Source organism: Macrobrachium nipponense, chromosome 6 (assembly GCF_015104395.2).
Source record: "Macrobrachium nipponense isolate FS-2020 chromosome 6, ASM1510439v2, whole genome shotgun sequence".
Classification (NCBI taxonomy): Eukaryota; Metazoa; Arthropoda; class Malacostraca; order Decapoda; family Palaemonidae; genus Macrobrachium; species Macrobrachium nipponense.
In genome coordinates, this window is record NC_061108.1 from 65,129,986 (window position 1) to 65,142,078 (window position 12,093).

The window sequence follows — 12,093 nt, forward strand, 5'->3', positions numbered from 1 at the left end:
GAGAGTAGGTGAGCTTCATGGTCTCTCTTATAATGTCAAACACTCAAAGGGATGGGGATCTGTTACACTCGATTTTGTCCCAGATTTCGTAGTGAAGACTCAGAATCCTTCGGTCCCTGACAATAGATTCGAGTCCTTTATGATCCCCTCCCTAGGGGACTTTTGTGATAATGACCCAGATGAGATGCTGCTTTGCCCTATTAGAGTGCTACGGTGCTATCTGAAGAGAACTTGTCATCTCCGGCCTGAGTGTCGACACCTCTTCGTTAGCACCAGGGTGACCAAGAAAGAGGTGTCCAAGAACATTATTTTATTTTGGCTTCTTGTGATCAGGAAAGCATACTCCTCTGGAGGGAGGTCTGATTTGATACTGGTACCTTTGGTCACGAGAGCCCACGAAGTCAGAGGTATTGGTCTTACCCTTGCGTTCTGCAAGAACCTGTTGGTTTCACAGGTACTACTGAAGGCAGGGGTTTGGTCAACCAGACCACCTTCACCTCCTTCTACCTTCGGGATATTGCTCACAGGCCCTTGGATACTTTTCCTTGGGACCTGTGGTGGCTGCTCAACAAGTTGTGTAGCTTACCCAGCTCCTCTATCTGGACAAGGTTGCATCTCGCCTTGTGTAACCATACAAATGGGTGTGAAACGAAAGTGTGACTGGCTTCTCTTTCTCCCTCATTCTTCTCTCTTCTTATGGGCAGAGAGCTGCGGTCATCACATGCTGGGAAGGGTGGTCAAATCAGGTAAGTTATATTACTGACCTCATTCTATTCCCTTTTATTAGGGTATAGAAGTATATATCCATCCCTTCCCTAACAAAGGGGGGAAGTGGACATTAGCATGAGACAACCCAATATACTTGTGTATTTGTCACCTTGCTTTCGACTGTAAGTTCTTGTTTGCTATTCATAAGAGGCTACGCTTGCCTCCCTCTTATGAATTGGTCCAGAGGTCTGGCCATTGGTCTTGCAGTTCTCATACTCTGACCAATTGGACAGAGGTCAGGTTCCCCTCCTCTGCTCTTACCAACCGACAAGGTGGACGGAACACGTATCAGGCAAAGATAGCAAGGTTAGGGGCTGCGTACATCCCTCGCGTTCTGGAAGAGCCTGTCTGTTCCACAGGTACTAAGGATGGGAGTGTGCTTGCAACAGATCACATTCACCTCCTCCCTTTGGGACATTGCCCATTGGTCCTTTGATATTTTTTCCTTGAGTCCTGTTGTGGCTGCTTAACAAGTTGTGTAGCTCACCCAGCTCCCCTAGAGGGACAGGTAGCATCTTGCCAAAGGTGCACAGTTGCAAAAGATTGATGTGAGTGATGGGCCGCCTCCTTTCCCTTTTTATACCCTTACTCTCTCATAGGGCAGAGGGAGGGTTGGCGAACCGTCACATGCCGACCATCCAAGCCCTTTTTGAATCGGTTTGACACAAATTCATTCATTTTAAAGGCTCAGAAGTCAAGTCTGACAGTTGAACATCCCATATGCTCATCAGATCAGGGGCATGGAACTCTTTCTTCTGCTCTTCAAGACTAAGAATAGAGACCCAGGCAAGCAGAACTACCAGTCAGTTCAGAGATTTGTTCATACTCCACCTACCAAGAGTAAGCATGGTGGACCCCAGGACCCCACATTTGCAGGACATGGGTACCACACACACACACACACACACACACACACACACACACACACACACACACACACACACACACACACACACACACACACACACTTTGAATACTTAAAACCCCTCTAAAAACTCTAGAACTGCCTATTTTGATGGTTAAAACATAAAATAACCCTCTAAAAATGCTTACACCTGAGTATTTTAATAGATTTATCACAAAAAGTCCATTTATTTATGGCCCACTCAACCACCCCTCATTCTGATAACTGGGCTGACTGGGTGGGTGGACTCCCACCCCTACCTTTGGTGTAGTTAACTACCTTGTTTATTTAAAGTTAAACGGCCGCTCCCAGCGCACACTGCAAGTAAACCCACATGCAAAGAACCTTCAGGTTTGTATGTTAGGAAAAATAAAAATTATTTTGAAAATTTGTAGTCTTCCTAAGGGACATATGTTTTAGAGTTAAAATAAACTCTCTTATTATGATACATGAAACTTTTTTTTAGTATCTGATTGTTTTGTTATGGACAGTGCTGTTCAGAGCACATTTTTACATTGATTTTATTTTATTTCAGATATCCCAATCAGGAAAACTTCAAGAGATCCTCGATGTAATGCAATGGGCGTTTGAGAAGATTTGTACTGAATTTTTGTTATTTACGTCATATTGACATGTGATTTTTTATTTTGAAGAAAAAAGATCAGATACAGAAAATATTTGACAATAAATTACTATAATGTAAGATATGCAAGTTTGCATTAATGGCTGAATATTTTGTTTGCCTCCACATAACATTGTTAATTTAGAAATTGTTAATTTAGAAATAATTTGATACTATGAACTGTAATTTGTTTTATAATTGTGTTTGATGTCTGTGCCAAATTGATTCCATTGTGGTGTGAGGAGTCTTCTTTTGTATAAGAATATTTGATATACAGTGTTATTGAAAATGAGCTAGGATTATTTTGAACTTGCAAAAGACCTGGGAGCAGCTTTTACCATTCTGTGAGATATTGTAGATTTTGTGATATCATGAATGAAAAAGGTTTGGCAATAGTTGGTTCATTTTGAGAGCTTTTCTTGTATGAAGCTGAATATTCATTGACATAAAACTGACTTTGTTTCAAAGCTGTACATTCAACATCCTTTGAAGAAGGAAGCTGAAAAACTCAGTTTTGCCTTTAATCAAACAAGAAAATGACAGTCTGGAGGATGAACATACCAAAATCACAGTTGATGGATCATTATTTGTAGATACTTCCATAGAAGTCAAGGTGGAGCCAGAATATATTGATTGTGAAGTTGATGTAAAATATACATGCCAGGATATAAAGAGTGAAGAAGAACATTCAAGTTTTGATGTAGAGAGTGGAAAGATCTGTATGCAGAAGAAAATAGACATTTGGGTAGAACCGAAGTACAACATTCAAAGAGAAGCGACGCAGCAGGGAAGCGAATAACTTTGTGCTGAATGCCAAAAGACATTTTCACAGATGTGCAACCTGAAATCGCACATGAGAACACATACAGGAGAGAAACCTTACAGTTGTTCTGTATGTCAAAGAAGTTTTTCTATTTCAAGTCATCTCAAAAAACACATGAGAACTCATACGGGAGACAAGCCATATACTTGCACTATTTGTCAAAAAAGTTTCATATGCTCAAGTCATCTCACAGGGCACATGAGAACTCATACAGGAGAGAAACCATTCATTTGCTCTGTATGTTCAAGAAGTTTTTTATACTCGAGCCATCTCACAAGGCACATGAGAACTCATACAGGAGAGCAACCATATACTTGCTCTATATGCGAAAGAAATTTTTCTCATCATAGTCATCTAAAAAAAACACATGAGAACTCATACGGGGGAGAAAGCCTTCAGTTGCTCCGTTTGTCAAAGAATTTTTCTGTATCAGACAGTCTCAAAAGACCACATGAGAACTCATACAGGAGAAAAACCATATACTTGCTCTATATGTCAAGGAAGTTTTTCTCGTCAAAGTTACCTCAAAAGACACTTGAGAACTCATACAGGATAAAAACTATTCATTTGTTCTGTATGTCAAAGCAGTTTTTCTGGTTCAAGTTATCTCAAAACACACGAGAATTTATACTAGACAGAAGCTGCGTATTTGATCTTTGTCCAAGTAATTTTTCTAATTCTCAAAGTACAAATTGGAAATCATTGTAGACAGAGGACATTCTCCTGTCCTAATGTCAAAAATGTTAGAAAATTTCAAATACTTTGAGATTACTCATGAAAATGTATATTCAAGAGGCCAATTAAATTAGTGAATGCCAAAACGAATTTTAGTATTCCTCTGCTCTCAAAAACCGTATGAGAGCCCATATTGGAGAAAAGCTATTCACGTCTCATAAATTCCAAATGATACACTATTTTGAATCAACATGTCTCAAAAGGTGTGTGAAAACTCATACTAGAAAGAAGTCATATACTGTACATATCGCACTTGGTTCATTCTTTCATACAGAGTTAAAACAATTTTTCTCTTGCAGATTCAAAACATATGTGAGAACTCATGAAGGATAGATGTCATTTCACACCATGTTATATGTTTATCTTGTAATCCCCAAATCGCAGTCATTGGTTCTGAATGCCAGAATACGTAGTGTTTTCAGGTGTCAAACTGAACAACTAAAGTCATTCATCAGATTATGTTCAGTTGCACTGACAGATTTGTTCATTGTTTTTCAGACCACAAGACCCTACGCCACCTCACAGTATCACAGTCTTTATATTTAAGAGTAAAATTCACTCTCTTCTTTTTTGTGCATCTGTTATCAGTGGCTTTTGACCGGTCGCCCACTTTTCTGTAGCCGAGTCTCTCCTGGAGATTTCTCTGAATTGTCCTCACAGAGACGTCTGGGAGGAGGTTTGGATTTTTCTTAATATCTTTGGCAGTAAGGGTTGGACTAGCCTTCATTTGCCTCCAAATCAAGCTCAAAGTCCTAATGGAAACCTTCTCTGGCACCCCACTCTTGTGACTATGAGATGGTACCCCAATACCACCCTCCTCCCTAAACTATCGCATGAGGTTCTGGATCGTCCAAGGCTGAACACCAGTCCTCTTGCTAATTTCTTTGGTCTTTAGACCCACTTTGTGGCACTCAATTACCCTCACAATATCGTCATGTATGGACGTTGACAACTCTATGTACCATAAAACTAAAAAATGGAAGAGCGATCACACACAATCACTATGGTTTGTGGGATGTGACATGCTGACAAGACTGTCCTTGACACATGCAGAAAGGGTACTGAATGCAAATTCGAGCTCCTCAGTGGCGTGGTTGGTATGGTGTTTGCGTCCCACCTCGGTGGTCGCGTTCGATTCTCGGCCATTCCATTGAGGAGTGAGAGATATGTATTTCTGGTGACAGAAATTCACTCTCGACGTGGTTTGGAAGTCACGTAAAGCCGTTGGTCCCATTGCTGAATAACCACTGGTTCCATGCAACGTAAAAACACCATACATATACATACAAATGCAAATTCAGATGAATGGGAGGAACGAGGGATGCGGCTAGGTTGCCATGTCTGTATTTCCCTCAGGGAAATTTATGGACATCCGTTAAACAGGCCATATCGATTCGCATCACTGGCTGTTGCAGAGTACCTGCCACACAATTTCAAGTGGCGCTGACTACACAATATCACAGCACTGTAATGTTCAGTAAGGGAAATAAAGGACATGACAACTCCCTAAACCTATTTCAGCATGTGGTTTCCAAGTGTAAATTATGGCAACACTCCCAAATGTTTTTTTATGAAATATTTTATGTAAGGTCTATTTCATATTTCCATTATAAGAATTTTCTATATCTTTTGTATAGTCTTGTATAGTGGTTGTGGTTTTGGCATACATATTATACAGATGCTTACGAAAAACAAAAACACAAATGAAATAAAATAAAAACCTATTGTAATAGTCTGATTGCTCTCAAATAACCCCTAGGTCTATTCATATTAGTTACTAGTTTTGTTTGTATAAAACGTCAACAATCAGAAGTATGTTTTTATATAATTACAATATAATTGCTTTTTTATGTAATTTAGGTATCAAATTATTTTCTTTGTCAAAACTGTTATAGAATATGTTTGCAAAGACAAGAGATTGCCTTATTTTTATTCGCTTTGTTCCTTCAAATGTGAGAGATTTGTGTTTTTGAACTTGTAAGTAATAAAGATAGAATATTCTCTCTAGATATGATATATCATTTTAACCTGCTTTACAATAAAAGCAATGGTAATAATAGTTACTATATGAGTAGATAAAGAAAAAATACCAACAAAGCAAATAAAATATAAGATGAATATTGATGGTTTATAACAAAGTAACAAAGAGAAAGAGGGAAAAAATATTGTAATGATACAGTGCTCCCCACACATTTACATGGTAATAGGTTCTAGAACCTAACGCAAAGGTCTGGCTGTGGACACGCATATAGGTGTATGATTCTCTCTGTCTCTCTTCTCTCTCTCTCTCTCAACTCTCTCCTCTCTCTCTCTCTCCTCTCTCTCTCTCTCTCTCTCTCTCTCTCTCTTCTCTCTCTCCTCTCTCTCTCTTTGTAAGGGTAATGTAAGGTGAATTTGAAATTATAATTTCTGTAAAAGTTTTTTATGATAAAGCATATTATGCAATATTTAAAGTATTTGCTAATTATTTTCATTTTATTTTCCTGTCTGCTTTTACTGGAAAATGAAATGAAAATAATTGGTGAATATATTAAATATTGTACAATATGCTCTATCATCAAAATTCTTTGTGGCAATATTATTTCAGATACATCTTACTTTACACCGCATTACCCTCAGAGAGAGAGAGAGAGAGAGAGAGAGAGAGAGAGAGAGAGAGAGAGAGAGAGAGAGAGAATCAGACACCTATTATGCTCAGTATGGGACCCAACCTGAAATTAGCTTAATAGATGCATAACTACATTATAACTATGCTGTAAATAATTAGTTCATAAAAATCATATTTAGTCATATGCACAATATGAAAAAATACAGTAATTGGTAAAAAAAAATAGTGTTGCTCTACACAAAAAAGCAAATTAGTAATAGTTTTAGGGATATGGTCAACAGAAAAAATCCGCAAGTTAGTGTTAGTTCCCCGTGGAAAAGTGAGTAATGGTTTTCAAAAAATCCACAATGAAAGTGGAACGCAGAAATGTGAAACGTATAAAACCTGTGGGCCTCTGTACATACACAAAGTAAATAGAAAGGCGTTGGTAATGATATGTATTAGATTCTGAAGCGTTAGCGTTTTTGTCAAGATACCGCCACACTGATAGTACCTACTGACACATTCTCGGGTCATCCCTAAATCCTTTCTCAGAGGTCATGGCAGAACCAGAATATTTTGACAAAAATGAGTTTGAAGTGAAATGATTGTATAACCTTTATACAAAGGTAAAATAAATGTTTTTTTTTTTCTGGTGCCTACTTCACTGTTCTTGTTCCCATGTACTTTTTGTATGATTCCAAATTAAGAATTAGTTGGTCATTGGTTGACATGAATTTTTCTTCCTTGTGTTATTCAGCATTATTATCATATGCACTATATTAATTATGTATTGTAAGCTTGAGAAGTTTCCGTAAAATGTTGTGCATAGCAGAAATTATAAGAAGATTGATTTTTTTTTCATTAAACATCAATGAAAATTAGGTGCAGTTTTATTTGTTTATACTTTTTTATATGTTATCTGTTTTAATATTCCACAAAGAATGTGATAAAGCATCAGTAGATCGTAATGCTTTGTATTAGCTCACTAGGCACTGTAATCTGTTTTAAGCTAACTATTTAGAAATATTGAGACAGGACTTCTTGCTTTGTAAATGACTAAAGTATTGTAATACAACACTGATATATTCTGTTCTAAGCTAAACCACTCAGAAGTATTGAGACAGGACTTGCTTTGTAAATGACGATAAATAAAGTAATTGTAATATGGTAGTACTGTGTTCTGTTTAAACTAAACCACTCAGATGTATTGACACAGGAGTTGCTTGTAAAATGAATAAAGTATTGTAATACAGTAGTACTTTATTCTGTCAAAAATTCTCTTACCCCGTGACCTAAACCAAAGACATCTAAGAAAACAAAGGTCACTTTCAGCAAAAATAAAGCATAAGGACATTATAAGTGCATAAAAGGGATAAAAATTATAGCATAAAGAGATAAATGTATAGATTGAACTCATCCCCCAGTCACTTCTGAAACATGGCAAAACACTGACAGTGCAAAAAACAAAAGGAAAGTATTCAATAATAAAAATATCAGATAAAACCAACAGAGTATACAATTCCCTCAGTGTCCAATCAGGCACATAAAATTAAGAAATAAAAAAAAACTCCCGCTGCCTTTACTGGCAAAAAAAAAAAAAAAAAAAAAAAAAAAAAACTAGCACCTTCTCTCTCAGGCAAAATGTTCCACCAACTCACGACACTACCAGAATAATCCATCTTTACCTGGGGATTATGTACATTATATTACCCCTCAATAACCCCCCTTTAGAGACATTCATGAACACGCTCATTGTTCTAGGACATCGCTTCGCCCCTCCCTGTGACGTAGAAGTCCTGTGACAAGATCTGGGTCAATGGGGTCAACACTCGTGGCTTGTGAGATTCCTAGATTTCTAAGTCTAAATTCCTCTTCGTTATTTGCGATCGCTGACGATTGTTCATCTCTCCCAGAGTTTTCCTAAACACACCAACACTGTCATCAGACATTCCATCACCTATCACATGACAACATTCCAGTGCTCCGTATATTATTTATTTCTATAGTAATGTCCTATAGTAACTGTCAACAATATACAGGCAGTCCCCGGGTTACGACGGGGGTTCCGTTCTTGAGACGCGTCGTAAGCCGGAACATCATCAAAAATCCTAGAAAACCTTACGTTTAATGCTTTGTGTGCATTGAAAACTATGTAAACTGCATTCTTATGGCATTTTTCATCAAAAATCCTTCAAATATTGATTATTTTGCTTTTTTGGTGTCATCTTTCATCTGCCAGATGAGCGTTGTAGGCGTCGTAACCCTGGAACATGCGTTGTAACCCTGGAACATGCGTCGTAACTCTGGAAATAATGTCTGATGGATATAATTGAAAAGCGTTGTAACCTCGGAACGTCGTAAGCCGAGACCGTCGTAACCCAGGGACTGCTGTATATATATATATTATATATATATATATATATTATATATATATATATATTATATATATATATATATATATATATATATATACAGTGGTACAGGTAAACTCGAGATACGAAAGGCTCAACTTATGAAAAAACTTGAGATACGAAAGCCAATACGAAAAATTTAACGGATCTACATACGAAAAGTTTTCAAGATACGAAAGGTTTCTGAAAGTCCGAGATTCGCCCGGATAACAATTTGAAAATCGCGCCGTGCGGCCGGGCCATCTTAGCACTAGTAGACTCGCCACCATCCTCCTGCTCTCTACCCCATTGGTTCCTGATGCTAGTCACGGGCCTATGAAATCCTTCTCTCCTATTGGCCAGCGTCCCTCCCATCATGCATCTACTATGTACACGTGGTGGCGTGGCTTGGCCACTCGGTACCAGCATTGTTATAGTACGCACGCAGTAATTGTTTTCGGGATCGTCAATGTGTACGTATTTAAAAAAAAAAGTGACCAAGATCTCTCACATGGGATAAGTGATCAAGGTCTCTCTCATGGGATAACTGGAAACTTTGCAAGGTTGGTAGAATCTCCACTCCCTGCTGAACAGAGGGTGTAGACCAATCATTTACACATGCATATCAGTATACGTATAATCAAGGCACTTCAGTTTATGTTGAGGTCAGCAGCCGAACATTCAGTACCCAAAATCAGTTGCAGAGAGAGCATTTGGTTGAACAGGGTTTTTGATGGACACTATGGCCAACAGAGTCATGAGGCGCAAAAAAAGAAAGTTGAAATTCTGTAAAAAAAAAAAAAAAAAAAAAAAAACCACCGTACGTAAAGTAAAAAAAAAAAAAAAAAATAAAAAAAAAAAAAAAAAGTTAAAAATCAAAAAAAGAAGAAAAAAAATGGCAGAAATTAAAGCAGCTTTTCATAAAGTGCAATCATTTGTAGAAGACCACCCCCCGCAAAGGCTCCCCACACAGGACAAATTGTGAAAAGTAGGCAGAAGCTCTTCCTTGGATAGTTTACGTATGTAGTAGGTACGTATATTTTTTAAAGTGTTCGTACGTACATATGTAAAAAAAAAAAAAATGGCAGAAATTAAACAGCCGCTTTTTCATAAAGTGCAATCATTCGTAGAAGACTTTGACCCCCCGAAAAGGACACCCCCCCGAAAATGACACACAGCGGAACATTGTGAAAAAAGTAGGCAGAAGCAATCTTTCTTTGATAGTTACGTATGTACGTAGCCTCACTCGAAAGGTAAGCTTCCACATTTTACGTTACAGTAATAATATTTCATGTATCACATATACACTTTATTTACAGTTTTGCATTTTTATTCTTAATTCAGGTATTGAATGGTCCAAATTGTTGTAGTATTTCATTGTTATAGGTCAATTTAGCTTTATTATGAAATTTACTGGGGGTGTTTTTGGAGGGCTTGGAACGGATTAGCCATTTTACATGTAAAATGTGGTCCAAGATACGAAAACCTCATGATACGAAGGGCGCCTCGGAACGGATAATTTCGTATCTCGAGGTACTACTGTATATATTTTATATATATTATAGATATATTATATATATATATATATATAATATATATATATATATATATATATATCTATATATATATATATATATATATATTATATATATATATATATATATAATATATACAGTAGTACCTCGAGATACGAAATTAATCCGTTTCCGAGGCGCCCTTCGTATCATGAGGTTTTCGTATCTTGGACCACATTTTACATGTAAAATGGCTAATCCATTCCAAGCCCTCCAAAAACACCCCCAGTAAATTTCATAATAAAGCTAAATTGACCTATAACAATGAAATACTTCAACAATTTGGACCATTAATTTCCTAACTTAGTAACGAAATGCAAATTAACTTGTAAATAAAGTGTATTAGTGTACGTACATGGTATACAAGAAATACTGTACGTAAAATGTGGGAACAGCTTACTTTCGAGTGAGGCTATCTCCGAAAGTGGCGGCAGAGGAGGAGGAGGACAAACGGCAGATACAATAATCTAAAATTTATGAAACACATTAACAAAACTGTAACACTTAACTTTACAAAAAACTAAAATTAAAATATTTTTTTTTCTTTTTTTGATTTTTAACTTTTTTTTTGTTTTTTTTTTTTTTTTTTTTTTTTTTTTTTTACTTTTTTTACTTTTACGTAGTTTTTTTTTTTTTTCTTTTTTTTTTTTTTTTACAGAATTTCAACTTCATCACCGCTTTCAACTTTCTGTTTATCACTTGGTTCTTCCTTTTTGCTTTCAACTTTCTGTTTTTCATCACTTGGTTCTTCTGCTTTCAAACTTTCTGTTTTTTATCACTTGGTTCTTCCTTTTTGCTTACTCCTGCTAATACTAAAGGCCTCTTTAAAAAATAACGATCCAAGGAAGATTGCTTCTGCCTACTTTTCACAATGTTCCTGAAACGACTCAGGCAAACGTCATCGAACTGCGCAAGCATACGACCTGTGTGAGCCTTTTCGGGGTGTCTTTTTTTTTTCTTTAAACGATTGCACTTTATGAAAAGCGGGCTAGAACATCCTTAATTTTCTGCCGTTGTCATAGGGTCCTCCTCTCTTCCCCTCGCCGCTGCTAGAGAACTCCTCTTGAACGACGTTATGTTGCATGGCCTCCAACTCCTTCAGGTCATCCGTCGTAAGCTCCTCTTGGTGCTCCTCGAGAAGGTCGTTGATGTCGTTCTTGTCGATGACCAGCCCCATGGACTTGCCGAGTGCAACGATCTCATCAAGATCTGGTTGGGAAACAGTTTCGGGATCGTCAACTGTTTCTGACTCTGCAGCACCAGCTTCGCCCACGTCAAATCCCTCGAAGTCTCGGGCAGATACGGCATCAGGCCAGAGTTTCCTCCACGAGGAATTCAAGGTTCGCCTCGAAACCTCTTGCCAAGCTTGGTCGATGAGTCGGATGCAAATGACGATTGTCGAAATGCTCCTTTCAAAATTGACGCAAGGTGATTTGGTTTGTGGTATCAGTGATGTCGAAACTATCTCTTGAAAAGATGTTTCGTGTACAGCTTCTAAAGTTCGCTATCACTTGCTGGTCCATGGGCTAGGAGAGGGGTGGTGTTGGGCGGAAGAAAAAGAATCTTAACGAAGGAATACTCCGCTAGGATATCTTCCTCGAGGCCAGGAGGGGTGGGGAGGGCATTGTCCAACACCAGCAGACATTTCAGGGGGAGGAGCTTCTCTTCCAAAAATTTCTTCACTGTC

General features: G+C 37.7%; 1 protein-coding gene across 1 annotated transcript; it reads left to right on the plus strand.

Annotated features, from left to right (window-relative positions):
• Positions 1 to 1,508: 1,508 nt before the first annotated feature.
• LOC135216543 (zinc finger protein 26-like) lies at positions 1,509 to 3,673 on the plus strand. Its single transcript, XM_064251917.1, has 3 exons — positions 1,509 to 1,608; positions 2,888 to 3,039; positions 3,551 to 3,673. The coding sequence occupies exons 1-3, from the start codon at positions 1,509 to 1,511 to the stop codon at positions 3,671 to 3,673; spliced, it is 375 nt and encodes a 124-aa protein (XP_064107987.1).
• The last annotated feature ends 8,420 nt before the right edge of the window (positions 3,674 to 12,093 follow it).

Coding starts and splice junctions, on each gene's coding strand:
- LOC135216543 (XM_064251917.1), top strand. CDS start 1,509: ATGGAACTCTTTCTTCTGCTCTTCAAGACTAAGAATAGAGACCCAGGC. Junction 1,609..2,887: donor TCATACTCCACCTACCAAGA/GTAAGCATGGTG, acceptor CATTATTTGTAG/ATACTTCCATAGAAGTCAAG. Junction 3,040..3,550: donor AGAAGAAAATAGACATTTGG/GTAGAACCGAAG, acceptor TTTCTGTATCAG/ACAGTCTCAAAAGACCACAT.